The 21,760-nt window shown below is 36.4% G+C and overlaps 1 protein-coding gene across 1 annotated transcript in view; it reads right to left on the reverse strand.

Moving 5' to 3' along the window:
- Positions 1 to 21,760, reverse strand: part of LOC124799197 (glutamate receptor ionotropic, delta-1-like) — a 178,173-nt gene that overhangs the window by 83,222 nt on the left and 73,191 nt on the right. Inside the window, exon 6 of the mRNA XM_047262731.1 lies at positions 6,821 to 7,095. Within this exon, the coding sequence (XP_047118687.1) occupies positions 6,821 to 7,095 (275 nt within the window). The remainder of the gene's footprint in view (positions 1 to 6,820; positions 7,096 to 21,760) is intronic.

The following is a 21,760-nucleotide window of genomic DNA, read 5'->3' on the forward strand; positions in this document are numbered from 1 at the left end:
TTAGCCCAAAGTGTGTCGAAATGTTGCCTTGGTCTGCTGGATCACCAGATCTGTCTCCAACCGAGCACATATTGATCATCATCGGACGACAATCTCAGTGTCATAAAAAAATCAGCATTAACCGTCCCTGTATTGACCGACTAAATCCAACAGGCATGGAATTCCATGCCACAAACTGACATCTGGTACCTGTGCAAGACAATGCATGATTAGATCGGATTACATTAGTACTTGTTCCATAGATCATGAATACGATACTTTGTAATGATGTGCAACCTGTCAGGTTAATAAAAGGTGTCTATACAAGATATTACATTACACAAAATATTACATGACACTTAATATTTTCAATTTTTTTGTGGGGGTTGGGGAAATTACCCACTTACTACGAGGGCAGTTCAATAAGTAATGCAACACATTTTTTTTCTGAAACAGGGGTTGTTTTATTCAGCATCGAAATACACCAGGTTATTCCCCAATCTTTTAGCTACACAACACTATTTTTCAACGTAATCTCCATTCAATGCTATGGCCTTACGCCACCTTGAAATGAGGGCCTGTTGCCTGCATGGTACCATTCCACTGGTCGATGTCGGAGCCAACGTCATACTGCATCAATAACTTCTTCATCATCCGCGTAGTGCCTCCCACGGATTGCGTCCTTCATTGGGCCAAACATATGGAAATCCGACGGTGCGAGATCGGGGCTGTAGGGTGCATGAGGAAGAACAGTCCACTGAAGTTTTGTGAGCTCCTCTTGGGTGCGAAGACTTGTGTGAGGTCTTGCGTTGTCATGAAGAAGGAGAAGTTCGTTCAGATTTTTGTGCCTACGAACACGCTGAAGTCGTTTCTTCAATTTCTGAAGAGTAGCACAATACACTTCAGAGTTGATCGTTTGACCATGAGGAAGGACATCAAACAGAATAACCCCTTCAGCGTCCCAGAAGACTGTGACCATGACTTTACCGGCTGAGGGTATGGCTTTAAACTTTTTCTTGGTAGGGGAGTGGGTGTGGCGCCACTCCATTGATTGCCGTTTTGTTTCAGGTTCGAAGTGATGAACCCATGTTTCATCGCCTGTAACAATTTTTGACAAGAAATTGTCACCCTCAGCCACATGACGAGCACAGATGGTTCTCCTTTGCTCTTTATGGTGTTCGGTGGGACAACGAGGGACCCAGCGGGAACAAACCTTTGAATATCCCAACTGGTGAACAATTGTGACAGCACTACCAACAGAGATGTCAAGTTGAGCACTGAGTTGTTTGATGGTGATCCGTCGATCATCTCGAACGAGTGTGTTCGCACGCTCCGCCATTGCAGGAGTCACAGCTGTGCACGGCCGGCCCGCACGCGGGAGATCAGACAGTCTTGCTTGACCTTGCGGCGATGATGACACACGCTTTGCCCAACGACTCACCGTGCTTTTGTCCACTGCCAGATTACCGTAGACATTCTGCAAGCGCCTATGAGTATCTGAGATGCCCTGGTTTTCCGCCAAAAGAAACTCGATCACTGCCCGTTGTTTGCAACGCACATCCGTTACAGACGCCATTTTAACAGCTCCGTACAGCGCTGCCACCTGTCGGAAGTCAATGAAACTATACGAGACGAAGCGGGAATGTTTGAAAATATTCCACAAGAAATTTCCGGTTTTTTCAACCAAAATTGGCCGAGAAAAAAAATGTGTTGCATTACTTATTGAACTGCCCTCGTATATCCAAAAATTCATCTAATGAGTAGAAGGAGTTGCCATTAAGAAATTCTTTTAATTTCCTTTTAGATGCTTTATGGCTATCTGTCAGACTTTTGATGCTATTAGGTACGTGACCAAAGACTTTCATGGTAGCATAATTTAGCATTATTTACCCCCTTCTGAGCCAAAGTTAGATTTAACCTTGAGTAGTGAAGATCATCTTTCTCCTAGTGTTGTAGCCATGTACACTGCTATTACTTTTGAATTTCGTTCGGATTGTTAATGACAAATTTCATAAGTGAATATATATTGTGAGGCTACAGTGAAGATCTCTAGCTCTTTAAATAAGTGTCTGCAGAATGACATTGGATGAGCTCCAGCAATTATTCTGATTACACGCTTTTGTGCAATGAACACTCTTTTACTCAATGATGAGTTACCCCAGAATATGATGCCATACGAAAGCAGAGAATGAAAATAGGCGTGGTAAGCTAATTTACTGAGATGTATATCGCCAAAATTTGCAATGACCCTAATAGCATAGTTTTGAATATTCTACCTCAGCTACCGATTTATGATCGAAGTCTATATTTGTTAATGGTGTCATTCCATTTACTGTGTGGAACTGTATATACTGTGTTTTGTCAAAGTTTAATGAGAGCCCATTTGCAGAGAACCACTTAATGATTTTCTAAAAAACATCGTTTACAAGTTTACCAGTTAATTCTTGTCTGTTGGGTGTGATAGCTATACTTGTATCACCGGCAAAAAGTACCAGCTCTGCATCTTCGTGAATATAGAATGACAAGTCATTAATATATACACTCCTGGAAATTGAAATAAGAACACCGTGAATTCATTGTCCCAGGAAGGGGAAACTTTATTGACACATTCCTGGGGTCAGATACATCACATGATCACACTGACAGAACCACAGGCACATAGACACAGGCAACAGAGCATGCACAATGTCGGCACTAGTACAGTGTATATCCACCTTTCGCAGCAATGCAGGCTGCTATTCTCCCATGGAGACGATCGTAGAGATGCTGGATGTAGTCCTGTGGAACGGCTTGCCATGCCATTTCCACCTGGCGCCTCAGTTGGACCAGCGTTCGTGCTGGACGTGCAGACCGCGTGAGACGACGCTTCATCCAGTCCCAAACATGCTCAATGGGGGACAGATCCGGAGATCTTACTGGCCAGGGTAGTTGACTTACACCTTCTAGAGTACGTTGGGTGGCACGGGATACATGCGGACGTGCATTGTCCTGTTGGAACAGCAAGTTCCCTTGCCGGTCTAGGAATGGTAGAACGATGGGTTCGATGACGGTTTGGATGTACCGTGCACTATTCAGTGTCCCCTCGATGATCACCAGTGGTGTACGGCCAGTGTAGGAGATCACTCCCCACACCATGATGCCGGGTGTTGGCCCTGTGTGCCTCGGTCGTATGCAGTCCTGATTGTGGCGCTCACCTGCACGGCGCCAAACACGCATACGACCATCATTGGCACCAAGGCAAAAGCGACTCTCATCGCTGAAGACGACACGTCTCCATTCGTCCCTCCATTCACGCCTGTCGCGACACCACTGGAGGCGGGCTGCACGATGTTGGGGCGTGAGCGGAAGACGGCCTAACGGTGTGCGGGACCGTAGCCCAGCTTCATGGAGACGGTTGCGAATGGTCCTCGCCGATACCCCAAGAGCAACAGTGTCCCTAATTTGCTGGGAAGTGGCGGTGCGGTCCCCTACGGCACTGCGTAGGATCCTACGGTCTTGGCGTGCATCCGTGCGTCGCTGCGGTCCGGTCCCAGGTCGACGGGCACGTGCACCTTCCGCCGACCACTGGCGACAACATCGATGTACTGTGGAGACCTCACGCCCCACGTGTTGAGCAATTCGGCGGTACGTCCACCCGGCCTCCCGCATGCCCACTATACGCCCTCGCTCAAAGTCCGTCAACTGCACATACGGTTCACGTCCACGCTGTCGCGGCATGCTACCAGTGTTAAAGACTGCGATGGAGCTCCGTATGCCACGGCAAACTGGCTGACACTGACGGCGGCGGTGCACAAATGCTGCGCAGCTAGCGCCATTCGACGGCCAACACTGCGGTTCCTGGTGTGTCCGCTGTGCCGTGCGTGTGATCATTGCTTGTACAGCCCTCTCGCAGTGTCCGGAGCAAGTATGGTGGGTCTGACACACCGGTGTCAATGTGTTCTTTTTTCCATTTCCAGGAGTGTATTAAGAACAGCAGAGGACCCAAGACCGAACATTGCGGCACCCCATTCTTGATTGTTCCCCAGTTTGAGAAGTCACCAGGTTTTGCATATTATGTGAAATGCTTATTTCAATTTTCTGCACTCTTCCAGTTAGGTATGATTTAAACCATTTGAGCACTGTCCCATTCATACCACAGTGCTTGATCTTATCAAGAAGTATTCCATGATTTACACAATCAAAAGCCTTTGATAGATCATAAAAAATCCCAACGGGTGACTTCCGGTTACTCAGAGCATTTAATATTTCATTAGTGAAAGTATATATAGCATTTTCCGTTGAAAAACCCTTCTGGAAACCAAACTGACATTTTGTTAAAACTTTATTTTTACAAAGATGTGAAGGTACTCTACAATTCATTACTTTTCCAAGAATTTTGGATAATGCAGTCAGAAGAGAGATTGGGCGGCAGTTGTTGACATCAGACGTATCCCCTGATGCACAATGTATGCTTGTATTCAAGTTTCTGGCGGTTACACATGTTATTAATGCACCAGACTTACATTCTTAATGGGTTATCTCGCGTTTACATTGACGGTTAGTTTAGGATAGCATCACAGAGGGCATTAGTATAACATAAAATACTATTCTCGACAAGATTTCTCTATGGAACATTATTCAGTTATGATAAACGGTTTGAAAACACATGCTTGTCTTGCCCCTGCTTTGTCTTTTCGCTTGTTTTTTATACGAAGTAAAACGTGAGTGCTTGAAAATGATAAAGAAACGTATTTATGCAGGTAGAAAAGGTTCGAAAAGTCATCCCAGTCGTACAAAAAAAAACGCTTGGATTGGCAGGCGAAGCCAGTTAATCGATATAATTTCGTCAAAACGAGAGTGCTTCGACACTGGCGAAAAAAAGGCCAATTGTACGGTTCAGGCATTGCCGATTAAACGTTTGTTCAAACTGAATATTAAAAAACACAGCTTGTAACTTTTCACGCTTGTCTTTGAAAGCAACACTTTTCAACTGACAGGAGCTATAGCTCGTGAAATATACCTTTTTGTAACTTGTGAGTCAGCGTTTTTTTTTACTGTTGTACGTAGGATTTTTGCGATATATTTTAATTTCGATTTTTGATGCACGTTTTTATAGTGACTTTCCGTCGAAAAAAATCGACTTTTATTTCAGAACGCCGTCATTTTACTAAAAATCATTTTTTAAACTATTCCTACATACTACGTTATACAGTATCATCAGTTTCAAAGCACTTTTAGAAATTTTGTTCTAGTCTGAAAATTGTTGTGTTCAGAACTCCCATCAATCGCCGTCGCACCCCGCGAAAGCCTTTTGCCGATGTCGTGAAGTGACCTCTGGATATAAGCTTTTTGCTTAAAAAATACGTAATACGATCTTAAGGGTGTACAACGAAGGTCTAAAGTCAGTTCTGTAATTGGTTATTTTATCCAAAAAATCTCGAATATCGGTTACAAAATCGAGTGTCACCCTGGTCTACCCCCATAAGACACAATCTTCAGGAGCCGCGTGGGAAAGGCCCATTGTGCGCAGAGGAAGCAAAGCCTTCACGATTAGGAGGGTGAATCTACCTGTCTGGGTCTCACAGCCCGCAATGCCATACAATGGTTTTTCTCTCGCTTTTTCTTTGCCGGGTAATCAGCTAGTGCAAGCTTACAACAGGCGGATAATTTGGTGAAATGATAATTGAATGGATACCCCAGCTGCAAACAGGCGTTGATATACTTCATTGGGGACATGTTGAAAATGTTTGCCCCGACCGGGACTCGAACCTGGGATCTCCTGCTTTACATGGCTGACATACTATCCATCTGAGCCACCGAGGACACAGATGAATAGCGCGACTGCAGGGACTTATCCCTTGCACGCTCCCCGTGAGACCCACATTCCCAACATGTCCACACCACAACATTCGTAGTGCGCCTAATAGATGTTTGCCCATGATTCTCATTACTCGTGGCAGAAAATCTACCAAGTCCCGTAAGAGTTTGGGCATAGCACGTGCGTTCGCACAAGAAGGTCAATGGCCGGGAAGCCATATTTTAACTATATATGAAGGTAGTATCTGTTTCCGAAAGAACAGTTACCGTTGATGAGCATGCAGCTTTCGTTAGAATGAAATGATAATTAAATGGACACCCTAGCTGCAAACAGGCGTTGATATACTTCATTGGGGACATGTTGAAAATGTGTGCCCCGACCGGGACTCGAACCCGGATCTCCTGGTTTACATGGCTGACACACTATCCATCTGAGCCACCGAGGACACAGAGCATAGTGCGCCTGCAGGGACTTATCCCTTGCACGCTCCCCGTGAGACCCACATTCCCAACATGTCCACACCACTACATTCGTAGTGCGCCTAATAGATGTTTGCCCATCATTCTCATTACTCGTGGCAGAAAATCTACCAAGTCCCGTAAGAGTTTGGGCATAGCATGTGCGTTCGGACAAGAACTTGGTAGATTAATCTGCCACGAGTAATGAGTATGATGGGCAAACATCTATTAGGCGCGCTACGAATGTAGTGGTGTGGACATGTTGGGAATGTGGGTCTCACGGGGAGCGTGCAAGGGATAAGTCCCTGCAGGCGCACTATCCTCTGTGCCCTCGGTGGCTCAGATGGATGCAGCGTCTGCCATGTAAAGCAGGAGATCCCGGGTTCGAGTCCCGGACGTGGCACACATTTTCGACATGTCCCCAATGAAGTATATCATCACCTGTTTGCAGCTAGGGTGTCCATTTAATTATCATTTCATTCTAACGAAAGCTGCATGGTCATCAACGGTAACTGTTCTTTCGGGAAGAGATAGTACCTTCATATATGGATAATTAGGTGTTTAGCGGAGGAGGTGTGCACGCTACCCGAAGTTGAAGAGCTCCTTGACGGGCGAGTTCCTGCGGACGGCGGTGTAGGTGGCGACGGGCGTGAGCAGAGGTATGAAGACCAGCGCGCACTTGTCGTCGTCGGAGAAGAAGCGGTCGATGAGCGGGCCGACGCGCACGTCCTCGGCGTGGAAGGCGAACAGCTCGGTGGCCATCTTGCGCACGCCCACCTCGGCGGGGAAGAAGTTGGGCCGGCCGCCGGGAGGGTACAGCTTGCGGCTGCACAGCGCACGGTCCACCGGGTCGTCGCTCTTCTGCGGGCACGGGGTCACGGACCAGCATAGCTCACTCACATCTATTTAGTTCATTTTTATCTACGAATGGTTCAAATGGCTCTGAGCACTATGGGACTTAACATCTGAGGTCATCAGTCCCCTAGAACTTAGAACTACTTAAACCTAACTAACCTAAGGACATCACATACGTCCATGCCCGAGGCAGGATTCCAACCTGCGATCATAGCGGTCGCTCGGTTCCAGACTGCAGCGCCTAGAACCGCACGGCCACTCCAGCCGGCTTTTATCTGCAACGGGCGTTTGAAAAGTCCGTGCAAAAATAAAAACTACTTACTTGTTTGGCGTAAACCTTTTGTATTTTTCTACGTAGTCTCCTTTTAGACTTATACACTCCTATCAACGCTGTTCTAATTTGTTGATCCCTTTCGAATAATAGGAAATGTCCAAATCTGCAAAATAGCTATTAGTTGCTGCAATCACCTCCTCGTTTGAATAAAATCTTTATCCCGCCAGCCATTTCTTCAAATTGGGAATCAAATAGTGGTCCGAAGGAGCCAAGTCTGGAGAATATGGGGCATGTGAAACGAGTTGCAATCCTATTTCCATTAATTCTGCGACCACACCTGCTGAGGTGTGTGCTAGTGCACTGTCGTGGTGGAAAAGGACTTTTTTGTGGTCCAATCGCCGGCGTTTCACTTGCAGATCGGTTTTCAAACGGTCCAATAGCGATGAATAATATGCACCTGTAATAGTTTTACCCTTTTCCAGACAGTCGATGAGGATTATCCCTTTCGAATCACAAAAGACAGTCGCCATAACCTTTCCGGCCGAAGGGATGGTCTTCGCCTTTTTTGGTACAGATTCTCCCTTGGTAACCCATTGTTTGGATTGTTGTTTGGTCTCAGAAGTATAGTACTGTATCCATGTTTCATCCACAATGACGAAACGACGCTTGAAGTCCTGCGGATTCTTCCTGAACAACTGCAAACCATCCTTGCAACACTTCACACGATTCCGTTTTTGGTCAAGCGTGAAAATCGCGGAACCCATCTTGCGGATAGCTTTCTCATGTCCAAATGTTTATGCAAATATTATGTACCCGTTCATTCGAGATGCCCACCGCACTACCAATCTCCCGCACCATAACTCTTCTTTCATCCATCACCTTATCGTGGATTTTATCAATGATTTCTGGAGTCTTAACTTCCACAGGGCGTCCAGAACGTTCAGCATCACTTGTGCCCATATGGACACTCCGAAAATTTTGAAACCACTTATAAACTGTTCTAATCGAAGGTGCATAGTCACTTAATGTTTATCAAGCTTCTCTTTAGTCTCCTGAGGCGTTTTGTCTTTCATAAAATAATGTTTAAACACCACACGAAGTTCTTTTTCGTCCATTTTTTGACAATTACTCGACTTCCTTGATTCACACGAATGCCAAACACAAAGAAATAGACCAATATGGCTGAAACTTGGTGTGCGTTGTTTGCAAAGATGCTACTAACTAAACATGACCTCGATAAGCGCCGGTGGTCCCACCTCTCGGACTTTGCACGGACTTTTCAAACGTCCCTCGTACATTTCCTTGTGCTAACAAACTATGGTATCATACACAAGACTCGATTCTGACATCTGAGTTTATTTATTTATTTTCATGAAAACTACACTAAAGTGACCGAAGTTAGCGATATGCACACGTACAGATGGCAGCAGCATCGCGGGCAAGAGATATAAAAGGGCAGTGCATTGGCGGAGCCGTCGTTTGCACTCAGGTGGTTCATCTGAAATGGTTTCCGACGGGATCATGGCCGCACGACGTGAGTTAAAAGACTTTGAACGCGGAAATGTAATTGGAACTAGACACGTGGATGGTTCACTTTAGGAAACCGTTGAGAATACCAAATTTCAGGTGTTATCGCTTACCACAGACAACGCTGTTGCAGACGGCCTTCACTTAACGACCGAGAGCAGAGGCATCTATGTAGAGTTGTCTGTGCTAACAGACAAGTGACAGCGCATGAAATAACCGCAGAAACCAATGTGGGACGTACGCAAAAGTATCCGTTAGGACAGTGTGACTAAATTCGGCGGTAATGGGCTGTGGTAGCAGACAACCAATGCGAGTGCCTCTGTTAACAGCACGACATTGCCTGCGGTGCCTCTCCTGGTCTCGTGATCATATTGGTTCGACCCTTCACGACTGGAAAATTGTGAGCTGGTCGGAAGAGTCCCGATTTCAATTGATAAGAGCTGGTTGGTAGGGTTAGTGTGGCGCAGACCCTACGAAGCCATGGACCCAAGTCGTCAACAAGGCACTATGTAAGCTGGTGGTTGCTCTGCACTGGTGTGGGCTGTGTTTACATGGATGGAGTGGGTCATCTGGTCCTACTGAACAGATCATTGACTTGAAATGGTTGTGTTCGGCTATTTTGAGATCAGTTTACAGCCATTCACGGATTTCATGTTGCCAAACTACCATGGAATTTTTATGGATCACAGTGCACCATGTCACCAGGCCACAGTTGTTCTCATTTCGTTCGAACAACGTTCTGCACAATTCGAGCGAATGATCTAGCCACCCAGATCTGCCGACATGAATCTCACAAAACATTAATGCGACATAATCTAGAGGTCAGTTCGTGCGCAGTACGCTCCACTAGCAACACTTTCGCCATTATGGACGGCTGCAGAGGCTACATGGCTCAATATTTTTGCGAGGGAGTTCCAACGACTTGTTGAGTCCATGCCATGCAGGAATTAATGTGGGGACGTACGTAAAAGTATCCTTTACGACAGTGTGACGAAATTCGGCGTTAATGGGCTATGGTAGCAGACGACGAATGTTAGTGCCTTTGTTAACAGTACGTCATTGCATGCAGTGCTTCTCCTGGTCTCGTGATCATATTGGTTGGACCCTACACGACTGGAAAAACGTGACCTGGTCAGAAGAGTCCCGATTTCTGTTGGTAAAAGCTGGGGCAAAAGCAGGTCCGACACGATATGGGGAGGTATCCTATGACTCTTGTCACTTCACTGTATGTGATGCTCGCCGGCCGAGCAATACGGAAAGGAGTGCTCTTGTGACTCCTATTGGCAACATTGGTAACTTCTAGTCTAAGCTGACATGGATAGAATGTTATGAAAGAGCAGCATATAGCAGTATAATAGCTCAATGTAAATCGGCATAATAAACATTATAACCTGAGATGCAAAGAATGAAATGTTTAGTGGTCATACACTACAAAAATGAACAAATATAAAAAGTATCTTTATCGGTTGTTAACACAAATTGCTGTATCATAAAACGTTTTTGTCTCTCTCTCTGCCGGCCGCTGTAGCCGAGCGGTTCTAGGCGCTTCAGTATGGAACCTGAAAAGAAACGCACCCTAGAATGACCACAACAACTTCTCTATTATATATAAATAAAGATTAATATGGAACATGTATACCGATAAATGTATTATATTCTTTCTTACTTAATCTTTCTTTTCACTAATAATAAAGAAAGATTAAATAATATAATAAATATATTTAATATAATTATGTAAATTAATGTAACATGTTATTAATATAAAATTAACTTTATATTAAGTTAACTTAAATATTAATTAGTTAAATAATCTAATTATAGATAATATATTAAATTATATTATTATAATTAATATAATTAGTTATATTAATATAAAATTTTATATTTAATAATATTAATTATATTTATTATATCCAATTATAATAATATTTAATATTAATTTACATATTATTATATAATTTATAATATAATAACCTATTTTAAGCTAAAAACATAAGTAGCTATAATCCTAGGTAAATAAATGTATTAAAATAATCATTTAATAATTATAAAATAACATTATAAGTATTTAAATTTAATTAAATGTAATATATTAATATAAATTATTTATTATATATAATATATATTTAGATTATCCTAACCAAGATAAATTAATTAGAAATAACCAAAATAATACATAAACAAATTTCTAAAAAAAATTTTTAATTTATATATTAAATAAAAATGAAGTGCCTGATTAAAGGGTTACCTTGATAGGGTAAATCAAGTAAATAAAATTACCTTCATTAAAAATTACATAAGACAGAATTAAACTACATCCTTTAGTATCAAAAACTAACGTGCATCATACACCTTAATGTAAAAAGGTAAGCTAAACAAGCTAATGGGTTCATACCCCATTTATAGAGGTGTCAATCCTCTCCTTTTTAATGACCAACAACTCTACAAAACTTCTCTTCCTATCAACATTAATGATAGGAACGATCCTGTCCATTTCATCAAACTCCTGATTCGGAGTTTGAATAGGACTTGAGATCAACTTACTTTCATTTATTCCTCTCCTAACAAGAAATAAAAATATAATAATAAATGAATCATCAATTAAATATTTTATTGTCCAAGCAATAGCATCGACAATACTATTATTTTCAATTTTGCTGATTCAAATAAAGTATCCAATAGGATGAGAAACAGAATTTATTCCATCAATAATAATTAGATCTAGATTATTATTAAAGATTGGGGCTGCACCCTTTCATTTCTGATTTCCAGAAGTAATAGGAGCTTCAAGATGAAATAACTGTTTAACACTAATAACATGACAAAAAATTGCCCCAATAATAGTATTATCTTATTGTATTCAACTAAGAACTTTCATTTGAACAATTATTATTCTAAGAATTATTATTGGGGCAATAGGTGGTTTAAATCAAACATCGCTAAGACAACTTCTAGCATATTCCTCAATTAGACATTTAGGGTGAATAATTAGATCCCTAACAGTTAGAGAAAACATTTGAGAACTATACTTTATTATTTATTCACTATTAAGATTAATTATGGTCCTATTATTTAAGCAAATAAATCTATTTTTTATAAATCAGATCTATTCAGCTAGAAATATAAAAACTGAAATTAAATTCATAATATTCTTATCCCTTTTATCATTAGGTGGTTTACCACCATTTCTTGGATTTCTACCAAAATGAATTGTAATACAATCATTGATGGAAAATAACATAACAACTATTATAACAATTATGGTTGTATTAACTACAATCACACTTTATTATTATATACGTATTAGATTCTCAGCCCTAATTATATCATACACAGAAAATTCGTGATCTATAAAAATAAAGTCTCAAGAATCAAGAATTATTCTTCCTATAACAGTAATAATTTCAACAATAGGATTAGTCTCAACATCAACCTTAATCTCATTATACTAAGGACTTAAGTTAAACAAACTAATAACCTTCAAAGTTATAATTAAAAGAATAATCTTTTAGGCCTTAGTAAAATTTTACACCTCTAGAATTGCAGTCTAGAATCATAATTGAATATAAGACCTAAAGTATGGTAAGAGAGAAACATCTCATAAGTAGATTTACAGTCTACCACCTTAAATTCAGCCATCTTACCGCAAAAATGATTATTCTCAACAAACCATAAGGATATTGGTACTTTATACTTCTTATTTGGAGCGTGGGCAGGAATAGTAGGAACATCAATAAGAATACTTATTCGTGTTGAACTTGGTCAACCAGGATCTCTAATTGGAGATGACCAAATTTATAATGTCATTATTACAGCTCACGCATTTGTAATAATTTTTTTTATAGTAATACCTATTATAATTGGTGGATTTGGTAATTGACTTGTACCATTAATAATTGGTGCACCAGATATAGCATTCCCACGAATAAATAATATAAGTTTTTGATTACTACCGCCCTCACTTACCCTTCTTCTTACATCTTCTATAGTAGATAACGGTGCTGGTACAGGATGAACAGTTTACCCTCCTCTTGCAGGAGCTATCGCACATGGGGGGGCATCTGTAGACCTAGCTATTTTTTCACTTCACTTAGCAGGTGTATCATCTATTCTTGGTGCAGTAAACTTCATTACAACAGCAATTAATATACGATCAGAAAGTATAACTCTAGATCAAACACCTTTATTTGTCTGATCTGTAGCTATTACAGCCCTTCTCCTCCTTTTATCACTTCCAGTATTAGCAGGGGCTATTACTATACTATTAACAGATCGAAATTTAAATACATCATTCTTTGACCCTGCGGGAGGAGGTGACCCAATTTTATATCAACACCTATTCTGATTCTTTGGACACCCAGAAGTTTACATTTTAATTCTACCGGGGTTTGGGATTATTTCTCACATTGTATGTCAAGAAAGAGGAAAAATTGAATCATTTGGAACACTAGGTATAATTTATGCTATATTATCAATTGGACTAATAGGATTTATTGTATGAGCACATCATATATTCACAGTAGGAATAGACGTTGACACACGAGCATACTTTACATCAGCAACAATAATTATTGCTGTACCTACAGGAATCAAGGTATTCAGATGATTAGCTACACTATATGGAACTAAATTCAAATTCAATCCACCGTTATTATGAGCTTTAGGATTTATTTTTCTATTTACAATTGGTGGGCTAACAGGATTAGTATTAGCAAATTCATCACTTGACATCGTATTACATGATACATATTATGTAGTTGCCCACTTCCATTATGTGTTATCCATAGGAGCAGTATTTGCAATCATAGGAGGTGTTATTCAATGATACCCATTATTTACAGGATTAACTATAAATAATACATGATTAAAAATCCAATTTACAATTATATTTATTGGAGTAAACTTAACATTTTTTCCTCAGCACTTCCTAGGACTAGCAGGAATACCACGACGATATTCAGATTACCCAGACGCATATACATCATGAAATGTAGTATCAAGAATTGGGTCCACAATTTCTATTGTAGGAATCATGATATTCATTGTAATTATATGAGAAAGAATGGTTACAAACCGGGCAATCATATTTAGAGCTAATATAAGAAGATCAACAGAATGACTGCAAAATAACCCACCTGCGGAACACAGTTACTCAGAACTACCATTAATTTCTAGATTCTAATATGGCAGATTAGTGCAGTAGATTTAAGCTCTACAAATAAAGGTTTGACCTTTTATTAGAAAAATTAATGGCAACATGATCAAATTTATCCCTTCAAGATGGAGCTTCACCATTAATGGAGCAACTATCATTCTTCCATGATCATACCATGGTCATATTATTATTAATTACAGTAATTGTAGGCTATGCCCTAAGTTACATATTATTCATTGCCTATACAAACCGAAACATACTTCACGGGCATTTAATTGAAACAATCTGAACAGCACTACCAGCAATTACACTAATTTTTATTGCACTACCATCATTACGACTTCTATATTTACTTGATGATTCAGTAGACGCAATAATTACGATTAAAACAATTGGACGACAATGATATTGAAGATATGAATATTCAGACTTTATAGATGTAGAATTTGACACTTATATAACACCAGAACAAGACCTAGAAAACGACGGATTTCGACTTCTAGATGTAGATAACCGAACAATTTTACCAATAAATACAGAAGTACGAGTATTAACAAGAGCATCAGACGTTCTACATTCATGAGCAGTGCCTGCATTAGGAGTTAAAATTGACGCAACGCCAGGTCGACTAAACCAAGGAACAATTACAATAAACCGGCCTGGACTATTCTTTGGACAGTGCTCAGAAATCTGTGGAGCAAACCACAGATTTATACCAATTGTAATTGAAAGAACTTCAGTAAACTTATTTATCAAGTGATTATCTAAGATAATCTAAGGAGTTAGTTAAAATATATAACATTAGAGTGTCAATCTAAAATAACTAAATAATTAGTACACCTTGAAATACATCAGATGACTGAAAGTAAGTAATGGTCTCTTAAACCAAAAAATAGTAAATTAACGACTACTTCTGATGGGGAATTCTAATCCAAATCCCTCAAATATCCCCTCTCATATGATTCTCCCTATTTATTATATTTTCGACTACATTAATTTTATTTAATCAAATAAACTTTTTCTCATTTAAACCAAACCTTATTAAAAGAGCAGAAAAAAGAACAATTGATATAAAGAACTTGAATTGAAAATGATAACAAACTTATTTTCAACATTTGATCCATCAACTAATATCTTCAATTTATCATTAAATTGAACTAGAACATTCCTAGGATTATTATTAATCCCATCAATATTTTGACTTACACCATCACGAATTAATATTATTTGAAATAAACTAAACTTAACCTTACACAATGAATTTAAAACATTGCTAGGACCAAAATCATTTAATGGAACAACATTCATCTTCATTTCAATCTTTATTATAATACTATTTAATAATTTCATAGGATTATTCCCTTACATCTTTACTAGAACAAGACATATAGCATTAACATTTGCAATTGCTCTACCTATATGATTAAGATTTATATTATTTGGATGAATTAATCATACAAATCACATATTTGCACACCTTGTTCCACAAGGAACACCACCTGCATTAATATCATTTATAGTATTAATTGAAACAATTAGAAATGTCATTCGACCAGGTACACTAGCAGTACGACTAGCAGCAAATATAATTGCAGGGCACTTACTATTAACATTGCTAGGAAATACAGGACCATCTATAGCAATAAACTTAATTTCACTATTAATTATTGGACAAATACTTCTATTAATTCTAGAATCAGCAGTAGCAATAATTCAGGCCTATGTTTTCTCAATTTTAAGAACTTTATATTCTAGAGAAGTATACTAAACTTATGTTAACAACTCACTCAAACCACCCATTCCACTTAGTAGATTACAGACCTTGACCATTAACAGGAGCAATTGGAGCAATAGTTTTAGTATCAGGATTAGCAAAATGATTTCACCTATTTAACATTAACTTATTTATAATTGGATTTGGAATTACACTTCTAACTATAATCCAATGATGACGAGATGTAGTCCGAGAAGGAACATACCAAGGACTACATACGGGATTTGTATCAATTGGATTACGATGAGGAATAATTTTATTTATTGCATCAGAAGTACTATTCTTTGTTTCATTTTTCTGAGCATTTTTTAGAAGAAGACTAGCACCTACTATTGAACTAGGAATATTATGACCCCCAATAGGAATTCAACCTTTCAATCCTATACAAATTCCATTACTTAATACAGCTATTCTTTTAGCGTCAGGAGTAACAGTAACATGAGCACATCATAGTCTAATAGAATCTAATCATACTCAAGCATTAGAAGGATTATTCTTCACAGTACTACTAGGACTATACTTCACTATACTTCAAGCATATGAATATTGAGAAGCACCCTTCACCATTGCAGATGCAGTTTATGGATCAACATTCTTTGTTGCAACAGGATTTCATGGTCTACATGTAATTATCGGAACAATTTTCTTATCAACATGTCTACTTCGACATTCAATAAATCAATTCTCACCAAGACACCACTTTGGGTTTGAAGCAGCAGCATGATACTGACACTTTGTAGACGTAGTATGATTATTCTTATATATTTCTATTTATTGATGAGGTAGATAATTGTTTTTCTAGTATAAATAGTACATTTGACTTCAAATCAAAAAGCTTGATATAAATCAAGAAAAACAATCCTAATCTTATCTACAAGAATTTTTATTAGATTTATTATTCCAATAATTGTTATAATCCTTGCAACAACATTATCAAAAAAATTAATTAATGACCGAGAAAAAAGATCACCATTTGAGTGTGGATTTGACCCAAAAAGATCAGCACGAATACCATTCTCACTTCGATTCTTCTTAATTGCAGTAATTTTCTTAATTTTTGATGTAGAAATCGCATTAATCCTTCCAATTGTAATTATTTTTAAAACTTCAGACATTATAATCTGAACAGTATCAACAATATTTTTTATTATAGTATTATTAGGTGGGCTATACCATGAATGAAATCAAGGAGCCTTACAATGAGCAGAATAAAGGGTTGTAGTTAACTATAACATTTGGGTTGCATTCAAAAAGTATTGATATAATCAATCAACCTTAAATAGAATAAGAAGCGAAATATTGCAGTCAGTTTCGACCTGGAAGATTGGTAAATAAAATACCCTTATTCTTATTAATTGAAGCCAAAAAGAGGCGTATTACTGTTAATAATATAATTGAACTATAAAGTTCCAATTAAGGAAATGTAAAGCCAATATGAAAGCTGCTAACTTTTTATATTAGCGGTTAAACTCCGTTAACATTTCTAAAATTTATATAGTTTAAATAAAACATTACATTTTCACTGTAAAAATAATATATGTATATTTATAAATACCTAAAAGTAAAAATACTTCCTTAACATCTTCAGTGTCACGCTCTAATTATAAGCTATTTAAGTAAACGAAAAATAATACCACCAAAATAAATATTCAAAAAATAAAAGTTAAAAGATAAATCTTAAAATTAGAATCATATCAACCTTGTATATAACTAATCAAATAAATAAATAGTCTATATAAACCTTGACCACCAAATAATTCACCTCAACCATAATCAAATGACTTTGATGAATAATAACCCAATTTTAAAGGAAAATATCTAATAAACTTAGTTGAAATGAAAGGTATAAACCACATAGAACCAGCAAATCTAACAAAAGAAAGTATACTTAAAGAAAATAAATTTTGAGAAAAATCAAAATTAGAAATAAGATAACCCAAATAAGCACCTAAAACAACTACAGTAATAGTTAAAAACTTCAAATAATAAGGCAAGGCAATCACATGAGGAACAGGAAAAATTAACCAAGACAAAAGACTACCACCAAAAACAGCAACAAACAATAAACCAATTATACCAAAAGAAATATAATAACCCTTATCGTCAAAAGAAAATCTAGAATAAAAATTATTGTCACCAGATATTGAATAATAAAAAAGACGAAAAGAATAAGAAGCAGTTAAACCAGTAGAAAAGAAATAAAGAAAAAAAATCAAACAATTAATTCATCTTAAACAAACCATCTCAAGAATTAAATCCTTTGAATAAAAACCTGCTAGAAATGGTATACCACACAAAGATAAACTAGAAACATTAAAACAAACTGAAGTTAAAGGCATAAAATTAACAATTGAACCTATAAAACGAATATCCTGAGAATCCTTTAAATTATGAATTATTGAACCTGCACACATAAACAATAAAGCCTTAAATAAAGCATGAGCTAATAAATGAAAAAATGCAAGTTTTGGATAACCCATAGCCAAAATTCTTATTATTAAACCAAGTTGTCTTAAAGTAGAAAGAGCAATAATTTTCTTCAAATCAGATTCAAAATTTGCACCCAAACCGGCCATAAACATAGTTATACAACCAATTAAAAGTAAGAATCAACCACAATTATAAGTATCTAATATTGGTCTAAAACGAATTAATAAATAAACCCCAGCAGTAACAAGAGTAGAAGAATGAACCAAAGCAGAAACAGGAGTAGGGGCAGCCATAGCAGCAGGAAGTCAAGAAGAAAAGGGAATTTGAGCTCTTTTAGTTATAGCTGCTAAAACAATTAATATAGTAATAAGCTTTATTTCAAAAGAATTAGAAATAAAATCATAATAATAAATATAATTTCAACCGCCAAAATTCAACATTCAAGCAATAGAAATTAAAATAGCAACATCACCAATACGATTAGAAAGTGCAGTTAACATACCCGCACTATAAGATTTTACATTTTGATAATAAATATCTAAACAATAAGAAACTAAACCTAAACCATCCCATCCTAATAAAATTCTAATCAAATTAGGACTAATAATTAAAAAACCTATAGAAAGAATAAATATTAAAACAATAATAATAAAACGATTTATATTCTTTTCTCCCGATATATAATCCTCTCTATAATAAATAACCAAAGAAGAAATATACATAACAAAAGATATAAAAATAAGAGACATTCAATCCAAAATTAAAGTCATAACAACCATAGAACCATTTAAATTAAAAAGCTCTCATTCAACAAAAACTCTATAATCAATTATTAAATAATAAATACCCAAAATAAAAATTATAGTTCTAGAAAAAAATAGAGAAAAAAAACTCAAAGAACAAATAGAAAACAAATTCACGGCCTAAGATGAAAAATTCATATCATTGATTCCACAAAACAACATTTTTAATTAAAATACTTAAGCAACATAAACAAAAAAATACTCCCCCTTTAAACAAAGAATATTTAAAGGCAATCAATGTAAAAGTAAAAGATGATATTCACGAAAATAACCAAGAGAACAAGTATAAACACCAGAATAATAATTACCATGCTGAGAATAAGAATACATATATAAAGTATAAACAGCTCTAAAAAAAGACAAAAAAATTAAAGCAAGAAATCTAAAAGAAGATCAAGACATAATTCTATTTAATAATCTAAGTTCACCTACCAAATTTAAAGAAGGAGGTGCGGCTATATTAGAAGATCTCAAAAGAAATCATCATAAAGCCATTCTTGGCATTAAATTAATTATACCCTTGTTAATTAATAATCTTCGTCTACCTAAACGCTCATAAATAATATTAGATAGACAAAATAAACCAGAAGAACACAAACCATGACCAACCATTAAAGAAAGAGAACCTATACAACCTCATCAATTCATAGTTATCATTCCTCCAATAACCATTCTTATATGAGCAACAGAAGAATAAGCAATTAAAGATTTTAAATCAACCTGACGAAAACAAATAAATCTAACAATAATCCCACCGGATAAACCTAAAGACAATCAAAAATATTTAAACTTTAAACCCAAATAAGAAATAACCTTTATAACACGAAAAATACCATAACCACCTAACTTTAATAAAACACCAGCAAGAATTATTCTACCTGAAATAGGGGCCTCAACATGGGCCTTAGGAAGCCACAAATGAACCAAAAATATTGGCATCTTAACTAAAAAAGCAAGAATTATAAAAACATAAAACATAAAATAATAAGAACCAAAATCAACCAATAAAGGAAAATATAAAGTATTAGAAAAATCATAAACCCTAAATAACACTAATAATAAAGGCAATCTAGCAACCAAAGTATAAAAAATTAAATAAACACCAGCCTGCAACCGTTCAGGTTGATAGCCCCAACCCAAAATCAAAAGTAAAGTAGGAACCAATCTAGCCTCAAAAAAAATATAAAAAGAAAGAAGGCTCAATCTAGCAAATGAACAATAAAGCATAATCATTAAAATTAAAACTATAAAAACAAAAAAATTGGAATGATAAGAACTTAAATAAACTGAACCTCTAGCAGTAATTATTAAAGAACAAATTCAAAAACTAAGTAGAATCAAACTAAAAGAAAAATAATCAATACCAAAATAATATCTAATCATATTTAAATCTGCATATGAATAAACACAAATCATAAAAACAAAACTAGACAGAAACATTAAAGAATGAACCAACCATCAACAATTATTAACTAAACAAAGAGGGATCAAAAAAATAGTTATAAATAAATACTTTAACATAAAGATAAACCAAAAGAATTAAAAAAATCATTACCATGAGAACGAATTATTGAAACTAAAATAGAAAGACCTAAAGCACCTTCACAAACAGAAAAAACCAAAAAAATAACAGGAAAAAAATAATCATAATCAAACTCAATAAGAAAAACAATAACCAACATAAATAAAGAAAGAACAATATATTCTAATCTCAAAAGAACCATTAATAAATGCTTACGTTTAGAAGAAAAAACATAAACACCAGCAAAATAAATCAATAAAGAAGTAAAGACAGAGAATATAAACATTAGTTTTAATAGTTTAAAAAAAACGCCGGTCTTGTAAACCGGAGATAAGTCTGGCCCCGCTTTTAAAACTTCAGAGGTGGAAAGCTTCCCATCATCGGTCCCCAAAACCGATATTTTAAATAAACTAACCCCTGAAATGATCAAAATAATAATTATATCACTATCAAACGTAATAAATATTAATTTTATTAAATTAAGACACCCAATATCAATAATGCTTTTCATTATCCTACAAACTTTTTTAGTTGGACTAATAACAGGAACAATAATGGAAAGATATTGGTTATCATATATTTTATTTTTAACATTTCTTGGTGGTATATTAGTTCTATTTATTTATATTACGAGAATTGCATCAAACGAAATATTTCAACCTAAATCAATTACAATAATTATTACCTTAACAATATGAATATTTATCATATCAACATTAATTATTTTAGATATAACAATATTTATAGACTTTTTCAAAAATACTGAAACTATAAATATTGATAATTCAATCAATTATCAAGAAATAACAATATCTTTAGAAAAACTATATAATAGACCAACATTCATTATTACAATAATAATAATAATTTATTTATTTTTAGCACTATTAGCAGTTGTTAAAATCACCAACATTAACCAGGGGCCTATTCGTAAAATAAGATAATTTACTAATGAATAAACCCTTACGATTGAGACATCCTTTAATTAAAATCATTAATAACTCTTTAGTTGATTTACCCGCACCAACAAATATTTCATTTTGATGGAATTTTGGGTCCCCACTAGGGCTATGTTTGGTAATTCAAATTGTAACTGGACTATTTTTAGCTATACATTATACATCAAATATTGAAATAGCATTTAGTAGTGTAGTTCACATCTGCTGAGATGTAAATAATGGCTGAA

This window comes from Schistocerca piceifrons, chromosome 5, assembly GCF_021461385.2.
Source record: "Schistocerca piceifrons isolate TAMUIC-IGC-003096 chromosome 5, iqSchPice1.1, whole genome shotgun sequence".
Lineage (NCBI taxonomy): Eukaryota > Metazoa > Arthropoda > Insecta > Orthoptera > Acrididae > Schistocerca > Schistocerca piceifrons.